Here is a 24,668-nt window from a genome sequence, read left to right as displayed (position 1 = left end):
CGCGCGCCTGTATTCGATTGACCCAAATTTGCAACTTCGTTTTGCCATCTGGGCTCTCGAAACGCGATGCAACTTTACTGTGTCGCGTCTGGTTGGGCGTGGCATTTACGAATGCGTATTCGTGTCTCATTGGAATGGCCAGCAGTGCGGCATGCAACATTTGCGCCTGCGAGGAGACGCTTGAACACATTCTATGCCACTGCCCATCGTACCAGGCTCAACGACGTAGCGTGGAAGTCAAGCTCCGTCACCTGGACTCAAGACCACTGACAGAAAAGAAGGTCTTTGGACCTTGGCCTACGGTGGCGCATAAGCGCAAGGCCACGAAAGCCCTCTTGTGCTTCTTGAGGACCACCGGACATCACGAGCGCCTGTGAACTAACAGCGCGAGTTCGTGTTGTGTAGTTTCACGCTGTTCATGCATCCCTTTCTTACTCTTCTTCCTTCTCTACCTTTTCCTTTCTATAATTCCCCCTTTCCCCACCCCAAGTGTAGGGTAGCCAACCGAGCCAAAACTTGGTTAACCTCCCTGCCTTTCCTCTTCGTATCTCTTTCTCTCTCCCATTCACCATGTCTTGCGCGAGCTTGTTCCATTTTGTGTCTGCAGTTATAAATGAGTAAGCATTTCAATGCCAAGTGAACGCGAAAACTGTCCGTCCGTCCGTCTGACACTTAAGACAATGTTGGCGGATGTTTCAGAGAACATCGGAGGGTAGACAACGCACGAGAAGACGAGGACAAGGAAAGGCGACGCACACAGCATGCCCTCCGATGTCTAACCCACACGCCCAAGCTTCGATACTAAGTTTCAGAGTAGCAACCTGAATTGGTTCTGCCAGATTTTCTTTTTTTTTTTTGTACTCACTTTAAATTGCTACGTTTACGTCACCTCGCGTATTTGCAATTTAGTTGCCATTTGCAATTGGTTAACTCAAATTAGCTTACTGCAATTACTTAAGTGACTAGACAAGCCAACGTTCCATATATTTGGCGCTTATTCGAAAACAAAGACTGGACAAGGCGTCACCCCACAACTCTTCCTCTGTCCCGTTCACACACAAGTGAAAGGGACTCACATCATGCACGCGGTAGAGCCCTGGTGGGGAAAGCAGTAGAATCGGCTCGATGCAAGCGTGTAGGGAAGTTCGGGCGCGAGCACTTCGTTCCAGTACTGGTCCTTGAGCAGCTCCGGGTGGTTCTGGTGCATCTCGTCCACCACAAGGTACGATACCTGAGCAGGCGGCAGCATATACTCCTTACACACGCTTTATTTCTATTCACAAATTTCTCAGTTTTCTTACAGAAAACCAAAAGCTTATCTTCAAGCACTGTTCACTGCAAACTCCCCGAGAACGAAACCATTAGGTGCAGTGTGGTGAAACACACAGAGCGAAACTACGATGGGGACACAGGAAGGAAGGTGCACTATCCTAGTCAAAACAAAGTGTAAAACCGAGCAGTCTGATACACATATTTATATACTGTAAGGTGCTCTCGTCCAAACAAGGCTGACGTTTCGGGGAACATGGCACCTTGCTGAGGTGAGATGCCGTCGGCCAAGTAAGCAATGCGCCAAATACACGACCACGCAGGAATACAAAGGAACACATAGACAGGACGTGTTCTTTTGTGTGCTACTGTCGGACCAGGAAGGCCGATGGAGCCTACATTATGACAAGTGGACTTGGTAACGTGCGCTAAATCGACGAATTCTCCTCCCTACATGTTCCATCCATGCCAGTCAAAATTGAAGAGATCGTTCTCATTAAGCGGTTCTGAGAAAGTGGCAAAAACTACTCGCGATAAAGTGGGGGAAGCGAAGAGACGCCAACGAGCGCTCATTGAAGTGAATTGCACTGATCCCCATAAAACGAAATATGGTCATGTGGAAACATGTTTTGAGCATATGTATCAGCAGTAAAATGCTAGCATGCAACAAAAACATACATAAACCCCCCGCCAGAATACAGACCGATGCATCCGTTCATCATTATATTAGGTTAGCATATAGAACATAATTAAAACATCTAACTTATATACAACAGTTTAGCAGCATTTATGGTTCCTTCTTGGAAACAGAACACGAAAATCCTCGATATATGCAAAGTGTCGCTGCGTTTGTACCGCGGTAAACAAAATGTCTGGAAATAAAAAGCTTTGAAATTTTATAAGCTCTTTTTTTATACCAGACGTACATAAAACCCCATCAGCATGCCCACATGCCGCCTAATGGTGAATTCCAATGGCGGATTCAGAGTGACCGCCCAACTATGCGCTGGAGCACTTCGCTCCGGCGGAGAGCAACCGAAGGAAATCTGCCAGTGTAACGCACGCGCTCCCGCCAGAGCAAATGGTAGAGGGCGCTAGCGCACACCTGCTTCGCAATCGCCCAGTATTCCTCTCGTTTCGCGCCCTTTTAGATGAGAAGAATCTTATGGCGGAGTTCAATCCGGTGGTGGTGGTGGTGTGCGGCGTGACCACCCTGACTGCGTATGCGCAAACCCTCTCCACACACGTCCTCTTCACTCCCCTTGTGCCTCCTCATCCCCTCTCCCACTTTCCCCTCTACCCTCTCTCCCACTTCCCCCTCTCCCACTTCCCTTTCTCCCACTTCCCCCTCTCCACTTACTCTCTCCACTCCTACTCTCTCACTTTCCCCCTCTCCACTCTCCTTCCCCTCTCCCACTTCCTCCCACTCCCATTTACCCCTCTCCACTTTCTCTCTCGACTTCCCCTCTCCACTCCCCCTCTGAAACGCGGGCTCGACATGCCGAAACGCTGCTTCGCATCGCCTCATGGTGCCCTTCAGCTGGAGATGGTGTGATTTTTTTGCCTTCACGGGTGCGAGCGGAGATAACGGGCACGGTCGGACAGCGCATTGCACCGCGCTCGTGGTACGCCACGCTCTGCGCATGCGAGGGGAGCTTGCGACTTCCGGTCGAATCCGCCGCTTTTCGCGAAGTAGAGAGAGCTGCTCCGTGGAGTTAATCTGACTGCGGAACTGCTCCAGATCTATCAGTGAAACATACTGGGAGCACTCCCAATCTGCCGATGGAACAGACTTGCTCCCAATGGAGCAGAAAAACTGCTACCGGAAGTGCTCCGAAACTGTCAATGGAATTCACCATAAGACTGTCACAACTCCTGCACCCAGCCAAGCAGTCCATATTCAAGGTAGCAATAAGGTGATTTTAGGGCAGACCAAAAGTGCTCCGCTGGAGCGAAAGTTCGCCGTCTTTCCTAGACCGATTAAAATTGAGCTGTTCTTCTTCGTTGGGAAGACAGCCTCTAGAGCACGAGCATATTTAAGCATATGAGTCTTACTACGTTCTGTCGACAGCTCCTGCAATGACTTCGTTCCCCCATTGCAGTACTTGTCATTAATCAGTATTTTTAATTACGCCTAATGAGGTTTCATAATCAAAGGATGTTTGTCGTCGTTCGGCAGACCTTGAAATCCACTGAGCAGATATGGAAAGTTGCGATGCAGTCAACAGCGCGCAAGAGCGCGTTAAAAGGTGCTTAGCGTTGCGGTTGGGGGCAGGAGAGGGGCGGTCGCGAGCGCTCCAGTGTTGCCCGACTCTCAGACCGCTAGCGTGCTTATAAAATATTCAGTTATATCTTAACAAAACACGTTGCGGGGCTAGTTGATGATACGTTCTTATTTAAAACATTGTAGCGCTACATTTGACGAAGACAAGACAGAGAAGTACATGTCAGGAGGGGCGCTGACTCCAACTATTTTTATTTAAATAACACGCATTGCATTTTATAGCAGAAGAAGGCAACGGACGCATGCGCAGTCGTAAGGGTACAGTAGATTAGGGTGGGCTTTGCGCAAAACTATCACCTTTTGCTTAGTATATTATATTCACTGGCGCGCAAGGATATAGACGATTTTCCGCAGCTGGTTTGTTCAATGAAAACTAGATGGCGCTACCGCACTGTGGCCGTCCCCTTACCGTGGCCTTCTTCATGGCCATCCCCCTGCCGTGGCCTTTCGCAGCGCTCCTCAATATGTCTCCATCCGCGTCGCGTCGTCTGCTCGGCGTTCCCATAGCGTCTGCGCGCACGCGAGTACAAGCGAGCAGACGGCAGCGCCGGAAAAGTAAACATGGCGGCACCTGTGGATGCAGTTTCCTTCCGCCTCGAATTTATCACGTCGTCGTCCTGCGCTGTGTGGCCCGTAAGTTCAAAACCTACCCATTTATTTGCTTTATATTCGCGTCCTGAAGCTTCGAGAGCAATGCTCTCGTCGGTATTTTGCAGTGTTTCCAAGATTCATTTTCATATTGTCGGAGGCAAGGCTTAGCAGGCATGGCTAAATAAACGCAGCTGATCGCAATAATAAAGACAAAGCATATCTGACGCTTTTTCTCCAGCGTGAGCTGACTCAAAGCGATGGCCGATTTTGCCATTCATTTATTGCTGGGAGGACAACGGGCAAGTAGCAAGCGCCAGTTCGGATCGAAGCGGGCTGCCGCGTCTGCATGGGTGCTGCCATGATGGCTTGTAACCCCAGCTACTGGCGGTTGCTAATACACCAATTAAAGGCATACACCATAAATACGAAGTAGATTAAACATATCGCTTATCGTTGTGGCGTGGTACGTACCAAACAAACGCAAATGGCTCAACGTTTTCAACTTTGAGGCGATTACATGTAGAACTATGTTTTGCTGCGCAGGCATGTGACTTGTTTACACCCTGCTGCAACCAGCTTGTGTGGTACGGCCACGACCGCATCGCTGGCCCAATGCGTTGGCTGGGGCAAATGGCTGGGGGAAGGCCAGTCACGATCACGTGATCAAACATGGCAGCGCCCGTGCGCCGCTGCGGAAAATCGTCTATAGATGTGGCGCTGACTACGCACGTGTCGCCTTTTCGTGTGATAGAAAATGCTTCCGGTAGTTCGCGAGCTAGTCTGTTTATTCTTCTGCTTAGGATTTTGACTTCCTCAAGCCGTAGCTCACAGTTTCTGCAAGTGCTGCAATGGGCGGGTAGGTTCTGGAACGACGCCGACTTATCTCCTAACGATCTTTCATGTTCCTTGGCGTGCTGGTTGATGCAGCGCCCAGTCTGACCAACGTAAACTTTGCAACATTAAAGGGAGATCTCGTAAACCACACCCGTGGCACAGCGCACATGGTTTCGCGTGTTTTGCTCCACAGCCGGGAATCACCTGGTCGCTACTGCAGACCTTGGGACACATCTTGGTTAATTTCTGAGGGGCAGAGAAGACGATCGGGACACCGTACTTATTGCCAACCCTTCTTAGATTGTGGGTGACCCTATGCATATAGGGCATTACCGCTGTTTTGATGTCGCGTCTTTCTTGTCTACGAGGTTTGTTTGGCCTCCTATTGAATTTCTGTAAGAGTGACTCCGTCACAGCTGCCAAAATGTGGTCAGGGAACCCTGCTTTTCGTAGTCTGGCTACCTCTCCCTTAAAGTGCATCATGTGAGGGCCAGACTTGAGGAGTGCCGATTCAAGCGAGAGGTTCGCGATTGCCCTCTTGACAGTTTTTGACTGGGCCAAATCAAAAGGTAAAAAACTTTCTTAGCTCTCGGGTGATAGCACCAGCAAACACATGGTTCTCCGAACTTGATGCAGAGGTACAAGAACTGAAGACTATTCTCTTTAGGAAGCTCGTACAAGAATATGAGCCATTTGCCAAGTTGTACAAACTTCTGTAAAGTGTTTTGCTACAAAATCCAATGTGCTATTTCAATAAAAATAGTTGGAGCAAGCGCCCGTCCAGTCATGTACTTCTATGTCTTGTCCTCGTCAAATGTAGCGCTACAGATTTTAACAATGAATTTAAGTATATATTACGTGAACAACCAAATGCGCTAAAATTTCGCCAGTTTCTTTGTAAACTCACAAGGATTAACGTACACATTTATAATCCAAAATTGGGTGTCGTGGACACTTTAAACCAAAAAGAGCTCTAATTTCCTACAGCTACACTTCATGAATCATGAGTTAGTTTATACTTCCGTTACGATCTATTGCGTTTGATTGACGCAAGGGCCAAATAGCGTCAGACACACAGTACGAGTTGACGAGGTATGTCCGCTACAAGAAAACTCAGTGAAGTACGAGTTGACCATGGTATATGTAATATGGATGTTACGAGGCTGTAGAAAGGACTAAACGCAGATGCGCGTGTGTGCGTGCGTATGTGTGTATGTGCGTGTGTGCGTGCGCTCGTGCGCGCGACAAGTGGAGCGTGCAATGAACATAAAATGCACAAGAGCTCCCGGCCGCGGCGATACCATTTCAGTGGAGGCGAAATACTAGAGGCCCGTGTGCTGTGCCATGTCAGTGCACGTTAAAAAACTCCAGTAGGTCAAAAATTTGCGGAGCCCTCCACAACGGTGGGCCTCATAATCATATCGTAGTTTTGGCACGTAAAACCCCCGATAATAATATTGTCGCTCAAAAGTTGGATTTCCGAGTGATGAAACCATACGAACGGTTCTTGGTCACAGCAGTGCGCGGGACGTGCAGTGCCTCACTCAGGTCTTTGAACGCAAGGACGGAAGAACGCTTGCTATTCTTGTTACTGCCCCAACATAAGCCTCCCAGTTCCGGGTTTCTCAGGAGGCGTGTGAGTCGGGAAGTGAGCACACAGACGATGGCCACTTGGCGGCCACACATCACAACCTCTGACTCACTCGGCTGTACGCTACTAGGATACCTGATTCTATGTAGCAACGTAACGCACCATGTGACTGTCTTAAGTGCGAAGCATTTCTTAGCGTACCCAAGGCAGTTTGAGCGTTTCTATCTATGCATCTATCGATATATCCATCTAGCCGCCTACGTCTGGGTGCTCTCCTGATCGCCTCCTTAAATTAGTGTAGGCCAAAATTAGCGTGCGAGGGTAAGAGGGTTTGACGAATATGACTGTCTGGTCATGACATAAATAACGTGAAAATCCTGTCTCGTACGTCGTCCTGTATACCACGGGAAAATGTAAGCGGGTATGCGCCACATGTGATTGACAGTTTATTATCTTCCCAGGAAACAGAAATTGGCAATTTTAGTGCGAGAGCGTAAAGAAGAACCGACGTCAGCAGCATGGACCCGACGAATGCAAAGAAAAAAAATCAGGATCCCAGCAGGAATCGAACCCAAGCAACATGAGTGGCAGTCAGGTATTCTACCACAGAGCCACGCCACGTCTTGAAACAGCTTTGGAAAAAGACCCTATGCAGGCGTAATATCGGAGCAGCGTCAATTCTGGTTCCAGTGCTGGCTATGTAACTTCATAAAACAGCAATAAACATAACATATGTACCTATTCCTATGATACGGGCGTAATGCCGGGTTTACGTCAATTGTTCCAGCGTTGGCTTCGCTTTCATAGAAGTATATCTTACATTTACATTCCTATGATTCAGCAAGCTATTTTCTAGCGTTGCTGGACCCCGGAGAAATACGCTAACGAAATTTACGTATGATATTCACATCATTGCACCGTAAAGTGCCCTTCGTTTCGATATTACTCACGTCTGTGCTCCATAAGTTACCCTCTAAACGCCAGTGTATTTGACGTGCCTGGTAAAGCCACGATGTGCACACAACTGCTACGCTTACAAAAACAAGTCGATCCACCTCCTAACGCTTGGATTAAAGCCAAGAAATGTGGCAGATCCCACGCACTGTGGTAATCGATGTAATGCGAAGCAGCCAGCACAGAACTACATACATCGCCTTGTTTCTCTTTCAGGGAAATGCAGTCATTAAATGCCATGACATCTACTTCACTATATATCCCATGTTTATCATGCATGTACAATCTTTTATATAACGAAACGCATATTCTGGTATACACAATGTATGACCTGTCATAAGTTTTTCACGCACTCATGTCATGCCATACCAATCTTGGTGTATATCCAGTTAACAAAACGGCCGGAAGCGCAGCTAGAAAGTGTCATGTAAATCACGCCGTATGACATGCCTGTTAAGATTTGCGTGTAAGGACCTGTCATTTATGTTCGTCATACAGTCACGTCACGCAATACCAGTTTTGGTGTATGTCGAGCTAGCGAAACAGCCGCGAGCAGACCATGAGCGTGGCATGTAAATCAAGCCCTATACAACATGCACGCCTTCATTTTCATATTACCGACTGTCATTTATATTCGTCATACGGTTACGTCATGAAATAGAAATTTCGGGGTATACCAAGCTAGCGAAACGGCCGTGAGCGCACCATCAGCGTGGCATGTAAATCATGCTGTACAGGCACTCTCAGAATAATTCGGAACGCCGGACACGCAGCAGCGCGCCGGCGGAGTATGCGCGCAGAAAACTAGTACTATGGTCTGCGCGTGCGCGGTCTCCCTAGCAAGCAAACGTTGCTCCGTATTGCACCTAGATTCGCGTTGTGTTGCTACAAAACGGTGCCCTGTGTGTCCGTTTTGATAAAGGGCGCTGGGTGGGTGGTGTCTGTGAGAAGCCTCGTGTGCGCATGCACGCGCGTTGGAGCAGAGCCATCGTGCGTGTTCGTGTGCTTAGATGACACTTTTCTTTTGCTACTTTGCTTCATATTTATTATTTGGTCAGATTATTTCCGGTAGGCGACTGTGACTAGCGCTCGCAAAGGACGGTGGTTTCATCTGATGCAACCGTGAACATATCGGTGGCCAGATTGATAAGGAGATACGAATATATCTGGAACACGGTGTAAGAATATTCAGGTGTTGACACTGCGCGCGCCTAAGCGGCCAGAAAATGTTCGGTCGTCGGTCCGTTGAGCGGTGCGCCATCTAATGGCTTGAGGCGGAGAGCGCCCGCGAGTAGCCGAATCGCGGTGGTGCTGCGTCATCGCTGCCGCGCTCGCCTTGTGATAATGCACCTAGCGCTACCCTTTTGATGCAAGACAACGCCAGTCTAGATCAAGGAGGTTATATACTATTTCTTCTGGAGTGGAGGTGGCGCCCCCGTAAGTGAAGCCGGTCGCCGCCATATTGCAAAAGGAAAAACTCGGAAGCAGACGACGGAGTGCGCTCCGTTGCCCCGCCGTCGCAGTTGTCTTTGGGGACGGTGGCATGCTTTTGTAAAGCAGTTAAACATTTTACGAGGCCATGGCGACTTCGTGCGTCGCTTATGGCTTCACAAATCGCAATAAGAAGACGCCTGGGATCACTTTTCACGTGTAAGTGTCCTCACTTAGTTCGCTGACGATTGTCTGTTTTAAAGGTGCGCATACATGTAATACATGCGTGCAGTTGTAGCGACGAAAATTTTACGCTTTAAATGTTCGCTGACACGACGTTGTACGTGACTTTTAAGTGTATACACGAAGTGGGTGCAGTCTAGCTGGACGTATACCGAGCAATATTGGTACGAGTAGGAAGTCAGAACGCCCTTAGAATTCCGAGCTTTCTGGTGTTTTCTTGCAAGTCAAGACTGACGGCGTGCATGCATATTTATCCGGTGCATATCGAATTTGATGGATGTTTATCGAGGAATTGGCAAACGCAACATTCCATGACGTGATTATCCGTGTTACATGTTTCCAAAAGACTGCGCGCAGCGTTCTACCTGGGAACGTGCCGGTCGAAGAAGTGGTTAGAGAGCTAAGGACGGTTACCAGCTCGACCAGCTCTGACCACCTCTGCTCCATGTAAAACAATTTTATCTCTAAAATAAGGTGCCGCCCGTTTCATGGCCGATACCCCGCGGTGGGTTGCGCCAGGTTGCCAAGGAACAACCAACCAACCAACCACCTCTGCTCTATTCACTTCGCAGAATGCTGCTTCGACAGAACGGGGCAGATCGACGGCCTGGCACCTACAATTTGTACCTACAATTTTTCCTGCTTTCCCAGCGCATCTACAAAAGCCTGTTAGTTTCTACCTCCTTGACGTAGCTTCAACACAAATAGTTACGAAAAGAAAAAATTGCGGCAAAAGCAAGATGTAACTCTTTTGAAATCCGACCAAACCGAAATCGAAACACCGAAGGACGCGGCTGCTTTACTTTTTTATGCGTCTAGTCTGAGAGGGCGAGAGCTACCTCGTTTCGAGGCTGTGCGCGCTGCGCTTGCCGTGATGGCACACGTCGCCCACGTAGGTTAATGCTTGCGAATCCTCCTTCTGGCCAAATGTTCGCGTGATTGATGTGTGCTTATGTAAAGAGAATAAGTGCGTTCCACGTTAGCTTGTGGTTACCCCTTGAACACTGACGCCGTTACAACACAAAAACCCAGTTCCTAGTAACACATATGTAATTACAGCGCGCTCGATATACGAAGCACCCCTTCGACAACAGATTATTCTGAAAGTCTGCAGCTGACGTAATAGCTCAGCTCAGGACTAGACAATCAACTCTGGGCGATCCAGCAGGCCAAGGAAGCTGCTGAGAGACACGGTCTCTCGGCCGACTCCTAGGCGGGAACCCGGCCCGGAAACCTGCAGGAACTTATTAAAGTTATTCACTCACTCACTCACGTAATAGTATGACATAATTTGTTTCATAAACGAGAAGAGGCAACTGTTCGTGGGTTTAAAGCAGTTTCCATCTCATTTTTTGATTGTGGGACTGCAAACCAACGCGCTCGCCGCGCGTATTCCATTGCCGTCTATGGCGGTCGCGCCGTGTTTTTCCTCTAGCTACATGGCCGCCGGGAGCTTCACTTGCTCCCGTTGGCGGCGGCCGGGACTGCCACTCCAGAGGTTCTATAGAACCTCCTTGGTCTAGATGCACTAGGGAGCGAAACTAGCTCGCTAGGGAGGCCGCGCATGCGCACACCGTGCGTGCATTTATCCGCCGGTGCGCTCCGCCGGCGATCGGCTGCATGCTCGGCGTTCCGAATTATTCTGGGAGCGCCTGTACATGGCATGCATGTCATGATTTTCATTTTACCGCCTGTGATTTATGTTCTTCATACAGTCACGTCGTACAATACCAAATTTGGCACATGTTAACATAGAGGAACGGCCGCAAGCGCACCATGAGCATGGCATGTATGTCATGGCACACATGACATGCATGTCATTATTTTCATGTTACCACCTGTGACTTATGTTCGCCGTACAGAAATGTCTCGTCGTACCAATTTTGGTATATATATCTATCTAATTAAACAGCCGCAAGCGCCCAGAGACCATGTCATGTAAATCATGCTGTACATGACATGCGTGTCACGAATTGCACGATTGGACCTGTCACCTATGTTTGTCATACACTCTTGTCACGCCATACCAACTTTCGTATATATATCAAGTTAACGAAACGGCCGCAATAGCACCAACACCATGGCATCTAAATCCTTGCATTCGCTACATGCATTTCACGATTTTCATGTTATGACCCCTCATTCATGTTGGCCATATAATCATGTTATGCCATACCAGTTTCGGTATACATCCCATTAACGAGACTGCCAGGAGAGCACAAAGTCGTAGGCGGCTAGATAGATAGATAGATAGATAGATAGATAGATAGATAGATAGATAGATAGATAGATAGATAGATAGATAGATAGATAGATAGATAGATAGATAGATAGATAGATAGATAGATACGCTTAATGTCGCAGAAGTTCGTTAAGAAAAGCTTCGCATTTAAAAAAGTCATAGTTTCGCCGCAAGGGCGAAGCAATGAATGCATGAATGAATGATAGGAAGAAAAGCGGCCCGTGATGGACGCGCTGCTACGCTGCAGAAACGTCTGTCCCCCTGCAGCAACTACCGCGCGAGCAGACAGCGGAAAGGCAAGGTTCTCCCTGCGCAAATATTAGAAGAAGCGAGCGAGCTGGCCGACGACTTTTAAATGCGCGCGTTGCGCTCCTCGCGCCATCTCGCAGGTAATGAAGAAACGCTTATAAGTGCCTGCCGTCTCTGAGTCCTGCCAGCCATAAAGGGTGTGTATATAACGCTCGCCGTTAGCTACCTGAAGGAACTGCGCTTTGTGGCGTAGTGGTAAGCGCCACGATTCCGTGCTTCGGAAGTAGTTTTCTGAATTATTTTTTTTGGACTTATATATATATATACCGGGTGTCCCAGCTATCTTTAGCCAAGGGTTAAAACATACAGTATTAGAGGCAGGCGAGTGAAATGAGTTGCAAATTACCGACAGTCACCTTGCGCACTACAAACAATTTTTTGTTTGCTAATTAACTAATTTGTTAATTAGTATTACTTAACTAAATTGCTAAATATTGACTTTAGGCATAAAATGCGACTTGCAAAGTTCGAGAGCGTCTTCAGGAACCCCTACTGCATTATTTACGATAAATAATGTCTCACGTGTACCATTTTTTCCAAGCTGCAAGGAAAGCCCGCGAAATACAAAAAGAACCACGTGACTAGCGCATTCGAGCGCCGCGAAAATGCTGCCCTCAGCCGTGGTTTGAGCGAACGAAATGAGCTGCGGCCAGGACTCGCCGGCTCCGTTGCAGCGGTAGGCCTATAAGTGGGCGGTGGTTTCTTGGCCCGTTGCCAGCCAGTTGGCGCGCGTGACGGTGCAAGTTGTAGCGAGCGCGGGCCGAGAAACCGCCGTTAACTTATCGGCCTACCGCTGCAACGGAGACGGCGAGTCGCGGCCGCCGCTGATTTCGTTCGCTCAAACCACGACGGACGGCAGCATTTTCGCGGCGCTCGAATGCACTAGTCACGTGGTTCTTTTTGTATTTCGCGGGCTTTCTTTGCAGCTTGGAAAAAATGGTATACGTGACACTTTCTTTATCGCAAATAATGCAATTGGGGCTTCTGAAGACGCTCTCGTACTTTGCAAGCAGAATTTCTTGCCTAAAGTCAATATTTAGCAATTTATATGAATAATCATAATTAACAAATCAGTTCATTACAAAACAAAAAATTGTCAGTAGTGGGCAAGGTGTCTGTCAGCAATTTGCAACTCAATTCATTCGCCTGTCTCTAACATTGTATTTTTTAATCCTTGGCTAAAGATAGCTGGGACACCCTGTATATACTTTTACATATAGGGTGCATGGCGACGGCGACGACAAAAACCAGCCGAGACTGTCCATATAATTGCTATCGCAATATTATGCACCATTGACGACTACTTGCTGTTTTCTTCGCATGAAACCGATTCTCACAAGGCGTGGGACCTGCCGAATTTTTTCGTGTTTTGGTGTCACAACCCGTGCACCTCGTCGAGAGCTAAACCGACACTGTTATCCCAATAGACTCATATAGCTACTACTGAGTTTGGGCTCGCCAGCATAGTTCTTGCTGCTTTCAAGTCGTTTGCTTAACATAAGAAATCAGAAGTCGGAAATGTCGCGTAATAGCACTTTTATCGCAAACTACAGCATCGTCAACTTGCATTTGGTTTTACCTCTGTATACATCTTCGTACACCCTGACACTGAGTCTATAATTTGCTTCCTTTATATAGTTCACAATGCTCCATGGCTTGCTCTCATGTTAGCACTTAATGTTTCTTGTTTCTACTTTGCGATTCGAGCTTACTGTCCCAGAACTCCACTACACCCGGCTTACCTGAACGTTTCGGTCGATGACGTAGTTCATCTCGAAGTCGTCGTCATCTTCGCCAAAGGGATTCACCAGGGTCTCCGCTACCTGCGCGGCAGCCGCATTCAGCTCCGTCAGCATTCGCGTCATTTTCATGCGGCATCCGAATTACCGTTTCCACGGATGCAACCTCCCTAAGAGCAGTATTCTTGTCCGCGGAATAGTTTACGGCAGTAAACGTCATGCCACCATTCCTTTAGTTTCGAAGTAGAGGATAGAGACCTTAGGAGAGGCCCCAGCCAACCTCTCTGCGTCGGAGAGGGTGTGCTGGAAACGACATTATTTTTTCGCAAAGGAGTTCACTGCCGGCCCACACGCACACGTTTACATACTGGAAAATTTAACGTTGCGCAAAACACACGAGGACTAGAAAGGAACACTTAAACAGACAAGCGCATTTATATAGCAAGTGGGCCTGCGAAGATTTCACAGCTCCCGACCTTCAGAGAATGAGACTAGTTTTTAGCCCAGGATCTTCTCACAACACATTTTCTTCGCGACAGAAGCCTTGCTTGCCGTGCGGTGTATGAGCCGGAAAATTGTGTTTCGGCTCTTTGAGCTACGAGTGCCAGGGTCAACAAACAGCGCGTGAGAGTTCAAAGCTGGCGCCCATTTGCGCCAGCAAGCTGATTAACGATCATTGAGTGATAGGTCACCAACATCTTTGCAGTACTGGCTCCAGAAAACGTGAGATGAGGGCACATCACATTTTGTTAATTTCCCCATTACTTACGGAATAAGTATTGTTCTATACTGACTGTTTTTTGAATACAGAAGACTAGCACATCGCAACGCAGGAAAGAATACGAGAACGTTCTCCTTACTGCCGCTACTACTGTACGGTGCCACCACCCCATCGGTACGTGCGTGTGCTTTCAGGATGTACACATATAATGGGGAGGTACATGCACGTGTTCTGAACGCATGCATCGCACACATGCGCACATAACAAGCTGCGCATGTGGATTCCATCTCCCACCGCCAGCCCGCTCCTAAAGGGGGTACTGACACAAAAATTTTGGCGTGGCGTTTTTTTTTTTTTGCTGCAATGTGTTTTGCTTGGGGCCTGTTAGTCATAGCACGGCACATCGTTTGCTGCAACGCCGACAGATAATTAATTACAGGCTCCTCATTACCACCAGTGTCAGTTTCGGTTTCAAAAAACACTAGGCCTGCACTGAAACCGCAGCACACTCACAGCGAAAGCTGGAAGAGCGGCGTTTCTAGAGCACGTTGTAAGCTCTCTTGGGGCTACTAATACAAGTACACTAGCAAGGTACCCACTACGCCATAAATCACAATTTTTTTAAGTTGGGAAGCACCTACTAAGCCATTATTCGTCATTCTGCGGAGAAGCGAGGCACCAGCTACACGTCTGTAAAGCATTAGGTGCACTTTGTTGACGCGACGACTGATGACGATGAAGAACTATGGCTCAGCCCTTTGTAATGGGTTGGAAGCTCCAAACGGCCCACCAGTTATGTAATTTGCACTGGGTGACGCCCGGTCGCTGTTTCCCTCTCCCGCCATGCTGTATAACATACGTTGACGTGGGAAAGAGAGTGGGGGGCGAAGAACTTTACTGAGACCCCGAGGAAATGAATCATGCGCTTATGGGCTTCCTTGGCAACAAATGCAAGTGCACTTGCGAGGAACCCACTACGCTATAAATCATTGTAATTTTTCAGAAGTAGGAAAGCAAGCATTATGCCATTTTTCGTCATTCTACGGAGATCCGTGGTACCTGATAAACGGATGTAAGGAATTATGCGCACTTTTTTGATGCTGTGTCTGATGACGATGAAGAATTATGGCGGAGCCCTTTGTATTGGGTTGGATGCATTCAACAACCTTCTCGTTGCGCAATGCGCATTGTGTGACGCCTGGTTACAGAATTCGCGTTGTGCGACGCTTGGTGCTTATTTTACTCTTCTACCACGCTATATTGCAAATGTTAATGTGGTTCCTTCCCGACATAAAGACTGTATAGGACCTTTTTGCAAAGCAGTTTCAAGCACCGGCATGGCTCAGAGGTTGAATACTGGGCTCCCACGCAGAGGTCCCAGGTTCGAACTCCGTTCCATCCTGGAATTTTTTCCTTATTTCGTTTTTTTTTTTTTTATTTCAAGCGATAGTGGTTACGGACACCGGCGGCAGCGGCGGCGGCGGACAACTACGGCGCCAAAAACGGCCGGTGAAATGACCTCATAACAGCTTTCGCTGTAAAACGACAAGCCTCCGGGTGCAACTATCACCACCTGGCGTTTCAAGCGCTTGATCACGTCAGCACAGAGAACTGTGACGCACTTCCGCGCGGTTCACGAGCAGCGCGCGAGAAAGAAGGCTGCTGGAGCGAATGCGGCAAAAAAATGGCGGTTATGAAGTCATCATAACTTGTTGCAGTGTGGTCACGTGAGGGAAGTAGGGGATCACCGAGGGTGTCCATAGAGCGAGGGTGTGACCGCTCACGCAAACTTCAGAATTCATTTAAAACACCTGACAAGCTATATTCGCTGTTGATATTTGCAGATACTATACGCATGTTCACGGGAATCATTCCCGCAGGCTATCTAATCTAATCTATCTAATCTATCTAATATCTAATCTATCTAATCGATCCCGCAGAAATAGCTGCGGATATAAAAGAGATTAAGGAAAGTCGGCTTGCTAAAATTAACAAGAAATTAGACTTGCTGACAAGCCCAGAAGAAAAAGTCGACTGTTGTCAAAAAGAAATCGCGAATCTGAATGTTCTCATAAAATCCATGCAAGAAAAAATTGACGATCTCGAGAATCGTAGTAGGCGAAATAACCTGATAATATACGGCTTACCAGAGGCAGAAGGAGAGACGCCCCCGATACTTGAAGGTACAGTAAACAAAAACATAATTGAAGGCACTCTAGAACTAAAACGAATAGCAATCGAGCGCATACATCGGATAGGTAGAGCAGCACCAAACAAGGTTAGACCTGTAATTATTAAACTACTAGACTCCAGAGACAAATCCTCAATACTAAAGAGGGGATATAAACTTAAAGATACCGGCCTATCAATTGCTGAAGACTTTTCTAAACGTGTACGCGATATCCGACGAAAACTATGGAACAGTGCGAAAGCTAACCGACAAAATAATGAGAAAGTTTCCCTTGTTTTTGATAAGATATATATAAATAATCGCGCATATGTTTGGAGCAATGAGAAGGATGACAAGGTACCGCCTAATAAAAAAATTGTAGAAGCGGACACAGCTACTACATGTTCAGCAACGGCGGCGAACGCACCTAGTCATCAAACAAAAAAGGGAGCTGTTACTCGTCGTGCTGCAAAATCGGCGAACTAGCACTCCTCACGGTGAACGCACGCAGCGTCATCAATAAGCCTGAATTGATTGAAAATCTGATCATTGATCATGAGCCTCACTTAGCAGCAATTACAGAAACCTGGCTTACACCTGACGTTTTCAATCACGAGTTTGCCCCACCTAACTATTCTGTGATCCGAAAAGACCGCCCCGCACGTGGTGGTGGAGTGGCGTTATTAATAAAGAAGGGACTTTCATTTGTGGCTCTTCCAGATGTACAAAGCGCAGAGGCCATTTTTTGCAAACTGCTTTGTGACGGCGCGAGTATATTCATAGGTTGTGTTTATCGGAGCCCAAACTCTGGTGATGCTTCTATCAGTGCCATTCATGATTACATGCAACGTCACACCTTTGGTTCGCGCATTGTTCTCATGGGTGACTTTAATCTGCCAGATATTAACTGGAATAGTATGTGCTACTCATCATCAGCTTCGGATACATTGTTTTATCTTATGCTTACCTTTAATCTCCATCAGGTCGTTTCACGTCCAACCCGCCCGCAGGGAATTTCTCAGAATATACTTGATCTAATATTTTTCAGTAATCACTTCGACATAAACCGTATTAAAACTGATGTAGTCCATGGTATATCTGACCACGACGTACCAGTGTGCTCCGTACCCCGTGACGGCACCATAACCACTCATTCTTCTGTATTTGTAATAACAGACTTCGAAAACGCCGATGATGGTAGCATACAGACGCACCTCGCTCATGAATTCCAGCGTTTTACACAAGCCGGTTCCCATGCTTCAGTAGATGTAGATTCCCTTTGGCTCCACTTCAAATCAGTTGTACTTTACTGTATCAACCACTACATACCCACAAAAACAAAGCGTCCTCCAAAAAACAATCCATGGATCACACGGGAGGTAATTCAAGCGAAGCGACGGTTGAAAAGATTACGCAGGGCGATAAAAACGAAAGGAGGGGGAGAGTCCAAAATTCAGAAACTATCGGAAGCTATCGCCGGAATTCAAACTTAAAGCTAAACGTGCTAAGCAGCACTATTTTGATGCAGTGTTGCCTAATTTCTTATTGATAATCCCCAAAAGTTCTGGAATCACTTTCGTACCAATAAAACCGTTACATCACATCTTCTTCCCGAAGAAAAAAAAAACTAAGGCCAACGCATATAAGAAATTTTTTTCAGTCAGTGTTCACCGTGGATGATAATATCATTCCCGAGATTAAAACACAACAATACACGGAAATCGATAAACTGGACATTACGGACGCAGGGATTTTTAACCTTTTGCTTAAACTTGACCCCAAGAAAGGTAGTGGCCCCGACGATATACCAAATGCATTCCTCAAAAGATATGCAGAGTGGTGTAGCAGATACCTAGGCCTAATTTTCCGGAAATCACTCAGTACTTCACAGCTACCTCAAGAATGGAAAATAGCCAAGGTAAAACCAATCCACAAAGGAGGAGACGTAGATTCACGTTCAAATTTCAGGCCTATTTCACTAACTAGTACATCATGTAAACTTCTCGAACATATAATCTTAAAGCACATGACAGTATTCCTAGAGCGCATTAATTTTTTCTCTCCCAACCAACATGGTTTTCGCAGTGGGTTATCGACAGTGACTCAGCTCACTGAACTAGTACACAACCTCGCTGCTACAATTAATAACCGTGGTCAAACCGACTTGATTCTACTTGACTTATCCAAGGCTTTCGACTGTGTGTGTCATAAAAAATTAATCGCCAAAGTTGAAAATGTTTTTGGTACAGGATAACTTTCAGCCTGGGTAAAAAGCTTCTTAAGTAACCGCTCGCAATTTGGAGTTTACGAACATACGTTATCTAACACAGTCACAGTTACATCCCGAGTCCCACAAGGGTCTGTCCTCGGACCATTGCTCTTCTTACTCTATATTAACGATATCGCAGCGAACATCAAATGCAATATAAAGCTATTCGCAGACGACTGTGTTATTTACAAAGAAATTAGTGATTACAGTGATCATATCGAGCTGAATGATTCTCTAGCCGATATAGCTAATTGGTGCTCTAGTTGGCAGATGACACTCAACATAAAAAAGTCAGAGATCATGACTGTGACCAGGCAAGCAATACCATCCAACTTTACGTACGTAGTTAATACCACTCCCCTTAATAGGGTTGTTGAACATAAATACCTAGGCGTCACAATAACATCGGATCTCAAGTGGGACAAGCATATCAGTAACATAACCTCAAAGGCACTACGGAAGCTATTTTTTTAAAGAAGCCTAGCACACGCAACAACGGCAACGAAGCTACTAGCCTACACATCATTTGTAAGACCTGTTCTCGAATACGCTAACACAGTCTGGTTTCCGCATACAGTGACTAACATAAACAAACTTGAATCAATACAAAGAAAAGCTGTGAGGTTCATTCATAACAAATATAAACGCACATACTCGCCAACGCATCTTTTAATTGTAGCGAAGCTTTATATAATGCAATCCGGTTTACGAAAGCTATCCATAAGAGCGAAACACGCTCGCCTAAAATTTTTATTTCAGTTACTGAAAAATAATTATAGAATAGATATTTCTAAGTACATTTCGCTTTCCCAGGCTCGACCTACACGTAATAAGCATGCGCACACATTGACAGATTATGCATGTAAAAATGACACGTTTAAGTATTCTTTTTTTCCGCTCGCAATATCAGAATGGAATCAACTTGACGCTACTATCACCAACATCGAATCACTATCGGAATTTATGGCGCAAATAGAAAAAAATGTGTTCGCGTAAGAGCACCTATGTAACCAACATCACCTACATAGATTTCCTCATGCCATCTAAAAAACTTTCCATTTACGACAGCTTGTTCATTCGCTGGGCTCAATGCTACACGTTTAATCTTAGTTACCCTAGTTTTATTACCAGCCCCTAGCGACACCTGTACTATTGGCATTCTCTTTGGCCACTTCATGCGAAGCCTCATTTTCCTCCTTTTTCCGTCTTTCTTTATCATTTCCCTGGAACCTAGCATGTATTATGCGTTTTGTGTATAAATTCCACTGAATATGCCGTTTCTTTAACCAGCATTTGTTTGCCATACTGTATACTGTACATATCGTGTTTCTTGTTTTTGTTTTTCTCTGTAACCCACATATGCTGTAATTACGCTACAAATGTTAGTGTTTGTTTATCTGACTTATTTTGCTTTGATTTTTGTTCCCCTCTTTCTCGCTATTTTTTTTTATTGATTGTACTGAAACTCATTGTACTGCCCAACTGCCACGCTCTCGAATGAGAGTAGCAGTATTGCAAATAAATAAATAAATAAAATCTCGGCTCCGAAATTTTGTGTCAGTACCCCTTTAAACAATGTTGGCTCCCAAGTTGTGCAACCGAAGCCCTTCAGCATTTTACCGCCGTACTCCTCCAATGTTACAGAGTAGGAGTTTATAAAAACCACAGCATATCCACGAAGTGAATGATGATGAGTGGGCGAAGCACCGGGGGATCATTCGGGTAACCGTGAATCTCCCGTACATTGCCCACTCGAGCATGCAAATGAGTGACAACACGTGTGTACAGTATACCATGTAATGCCACTTTATCGTAGACCCAAACAGTCCTCCGACTTCCCGGCACCTCTTGTACACTTCATTAGCTCTGATAGCCGGCAACTGACGCAAATCTCCGCAAAAAATCATATCCAGTCCCCCAAACGGTTCGTCCAGTCTCTGAGTAATCTGTCTGAGACGGCAGTCGACGGTGTTCAAGTTTACGTTCGTTTTCATGCATGACAGAAAGAGAATGTGTGGTCTGGAACGCGTTTACACACGCATTTGCATCGCAGCGTCCTCTCGTGTATTTGAGGTGACATAAAAGAGAGTTTTAGCAAGTTATGGAAATACGGTACGCAAATGCGGTAAGGACGTACGGTAGCGTTCCTCCTTTCCCTCTGGTTGTGCTTTGGCCGTTCAACGACCGGGAGAGGAGGAGCGGTACCGTACTGCCTTACCGTATTTGCGTACCGTATTTCCGTAACTTGCTAAAAGACTCTAAAGAGTCGATGACAAAGCTCGGTCCTAAGGTCCACAATGTGTACGTTGAAGACGCCGACTAGTATAAAGGGTTTGTGCTTGTAGGTGTTTTATATTCTTTTTGTCAAAATTACGATTGTTGTTCGTCTATCGTAAACCTTTTCTTTTATTCACATACACACATATCTTTCGACTATAGCAACAGTTTTCTAACCACCATGACAGCGGACAGTGAGCATCGACGACAAGGCTATAGGTCGTAAGGTCTATAATTTTTACGTTGAAATCGCCGACTAGTATAAAGGGTTAGTGCTTCGGGGTGTTTTATAGTGTTCTGTCGCTATTATCATCCGCCCTTGTCCACCGCAGCGACCCTAGCGGACTCCATGCAAAATTGAGACACGCCGCCGCCTCGCGGGACACGGGACATGCCTCGACCCTAAGGTGCTTCGCCCCTAAAAGTCACAGGATCTCTTATGCCTAAGACGACCTGAAGGCGAAATCGTTCTTTTTCTTCTCAGTCGATGTATCGATCGTGCCCCGCCACTTTCCGAAAGCGTTCTGCACCTAACGTGGTTTTGCACGGCCTCTAAGATCGGCACATCTTTGACCAAGGTATGATGTCATGTCATGACGTTACGTCACACGACGTCACAGTGGCGTCGTGATGACGTCATAATGACGTCTCAAATTTTGACGATCTGTGACGTCATCACGTGATGATTTTTTGCATCACCCGTCCCCGACGCCGACGGCCAATTTTCGTGTTTGATAAGGCATCTAAGGCTTACGCCTTAAAATGCCCTTTGGGTGCGCCTGCACGTGCAAATTTAGTGTAACTATCTCCCCTCCGTGAACTTACTAGAAACTGCTACTCGGCCTGAGTTCCTCAGCGGTAAGCGTAACCATCGCCGTGGCCGCCCTTACCTTGAGCCAGCCCATGTAGAAGGAGAATCGGAGGAAGTTGAATATGGGCACGTACAGGTCGATCTCGTGTCCCTTGTAGCCAGCCTCCGGGTTCAGGCACTGACTGCCGAACAACGTCGCCAGGAAGAACGTGTACACCGCCAGTGTCGTCACCTGAGAACGTGATGCACGGCGTCATAGAACAGCGGGCCTACTTGTCCAGGCAAGTCCGACTAACTCTTTATCATCTTGAAAACAGCGCAAAAACCACACGTACAAAAAAAGACAGTACACACCACAGCGCTGAACGCGCAACTAAATCTTGCAGTTTTAGCACTGTTTTAGTGTCGTGTTCCTCTTGTCCTCTTTGTCCCCGTCGAATTTGCGCTACTACACCATATGTTAAAATGATATCTCACCAACTAGCCCAGCTCTCAACCCTACTGCACTGTTTTCAAGGTCTTCAAGAATTATTACCGACTAGATCAGCCATCAGTTCTTCTAAAGACCGACTAAGTTAACTTGAGCAGAGATGTAGCGCTTGTCTTCGTGGTTACTCGCCCTTTGGTCCGGCTTTCCCCTCCTCAACTATGGAACACCAAGTGGCCCAATTCGAAGCCCTTGTAAGTAAGGTAGCATACGAGTGGCATGTAAAGCTTTCAGCACACCACGCGCGTAGTGGCGCCTTTTCCTGCATAGCAACGATTCGCATTACCATGTACAAGGGGGCAAGAAGCTACGTCCGTTCGTCACAGCGCTCGATGACCTTGAGCACTTTCTTTTTTCTTTGAATGCGTAGCTTATGTTCAGTGTAATCGCGAGCGCGCTGGTTGAATTCTCTTTGTGTAATTATAGCACTACAGAATGCTGCGCGGTCACGTCACGGCATCCTGCGGTGGCCGCGGCAACTGTGCAGTTCACGATGCACAAATCGGCCAATGATGGCCGTGATCGTCGTGCTTATGGCGTGGTCATTTTGGCTTATGGCATTATTTTTTTAAATAAGAATGACTAATTTTTACCTGACTTTGAAACATATATGTATAACTTAGAAGGGCAGCGGATCGGGCTAGTTGGTACAGCATGATCTATAGCGTATTAGCGCGGACAAGAGGGGACACCGACAAGCGCTAACTTTCAGCTGGGCTCTGTTGTGAATCGAAGCAAGATAACCACAGGCAGTGTTTACAATGAGTAACCAAAAAAAAAAAAAAACGAAAAGCAGGCACGTATCGAAACAAGCAATATCAGAAACTGATTTCTCATTTCGCTTGTTTCCACAAGTGCCTGCTTTTTCTGTTTTTCTGCTTTCATCGAGGTACTATTAACAGGAATAAAATCTTTCAGACAGTTAGTACTAACTTGCTATTCCTAAAAAGTCTTACGTCCACTCTCTATGAGGCTAAGGAAGTGGTGCTGAAATTGTTCTCAATACCGAGGCCACATTCTCACTTGAAGAGCGCAAGGCAAGTCCACTTGTGCCAACGTTGGCTTCATGACACCCCGCGTTCCAAGGATTTCTCATCTCTTGAAGAGTACGTGTTTTATGTTTATTCACTTTTTCTCTATAGCTCTCCTCTTCGCCGTTAGATTTAAGTGCGCAGCACTTTAGAGGCCCGGCTCGTAGACCATCATATTTCTCATGTCGCATGGTCACGCAGTGGTGAATACAGGCCTAAAGCAAGGCTAACAATGCTCAAAACGAGTAGAAAATAAAATAAACTAACAAGGTCTAAAGTAATATAAACTAAAGAAATAACCAAGAATTAATCGCAATATTTCACCTAAAATTGCAAAAAGGCTTCTGAAACAGGCGGCTGATTCCTGCGTCTCGCGAAAGAGGGCGCCATCGCCTCGCAAGCACACGATGGCCGAGGCGGTGGCATGTAACAAGGGAATCGCCGAGTTGCCCGTGCTACGCGCTTCCTCATGCTTCACGGTAGAGGAGCTGCATTAAGCGCAGGATTTAGAACTACACCACGACATACCCAAGAACGACATTTTTTTAACGCGATAGCGTTAAAGAGCACGCTTCGCAGAAATTCCGGTGTCGGTGTCGGCGGTGGCGTCTTTGGTTGTTGTCCGTGAGCGAAAATTTGAGGCAGATGCAAATAAATAATTAATAAAATGTCACAGTTTCGCCGCAACGGCGAAGCAATGAATGCGATAGTAACAAATTGGAATGTAACTTGAAGAACGGAAAGCAGCTCGAAATTTCCAGTGCGTCGCTCAATCGCAAAGGACGCGCGAAAAGAACACACAGAAGGCGAGCGCGAACTATCAAGTGTCACAGTTGTTACTTATTTCTGTTTGAACAGCGTGCTCGTTTCGCAAACGCGGCCGCTGCAGTGGGCGAAGTGACCTTCGTACGCTCTGTAACCAGCTAGGACATCGTGGTGTACGCACAAGACATACAACCCCTCCCTCCTCACTCCACAAGACAAGCGCACACGCAAGCGACCACACCCTGTAGGGAGAAGTGCACGGAGGCGCGCGCGCGCTCAACGCTACGAGCGGGGCGATGACCTTTAAAGCGCGCCCCTGGCGCACTTCGCGCCATCTCACTGGTGAGCAAGAAAGCACGCTGAAGTAAATGGTGCATATAAGCAGCTCACCGTTAGCATGCTGAATGACGTTGCTCTTCGTGGCCTAGCCGTCTAACGTCGCGCGCTGCGGCGCGAGAGGTCGCCCGTTCGATTCCGCACGTCGGAAAGTATTTCTGAATTAGTTTTCTTCGTGGCTTATATATATATATATATATATATATATATATATATATATATATATATATATATATATCTATATATATACGTTTATGAGACATGACAGCGACGCCGACGGCAAAAGCCAGCCGAAAGAGTCCATATTTGCTATC

At 46.7% G+C, this 24,668-nt stretch overlaps 1 protein-coding gene across 1 annotated transcript in view; it reads right to left on the bottom strand.

Moving 5' to 3' along the window:
• The window catches only part of LOC119403627 (bestrophin-3-like), an 81,976-nt gene that overhangs the window by 39,162 nt on the left and 18,146 nt on the right, over positions 1-24,668 (bottom strand). Inside the window, exons 5-7 of the mRNA XM_049418376.1 lie at positions 21,815-21,967; positions 13,491-13,571; positions 1,077-1,231 (exon numbers count right to left, since the gene is read on the bottom strand). Of these exons, the coding sequence (XP_049274333.1) occupies positions 1,077-1,231; positions 13,491-13,571; positions 21,815-21,967 (389 nt within the window). The remainder of the gene's footprint in view (positions 1-1,076; positions 1,232-13,490; positions 13,572-21,814; positions 21,968-24,668) is intronic.

Source organism: Rhipicephalus sanguineus, chromosome 8 (assembly GCF_013339695.2).
Source record: "Rhipicephalus sanguineus isolate Rsan-2018 chromosome 8, BIME_Rsan_1.4, whole genome shotgun sequence".
NCBI classification, from domain to species: domain Eukaryota; kingdom Metazoa; phylum Arthropoda; class Arachnida; order Ixodida; family Ixodidae; genus Rhipicephalus; species Rhipicephalus sanguineus.
This window is presented reverse-complemented; position numbering and strand designations above follow the sequence as displayed.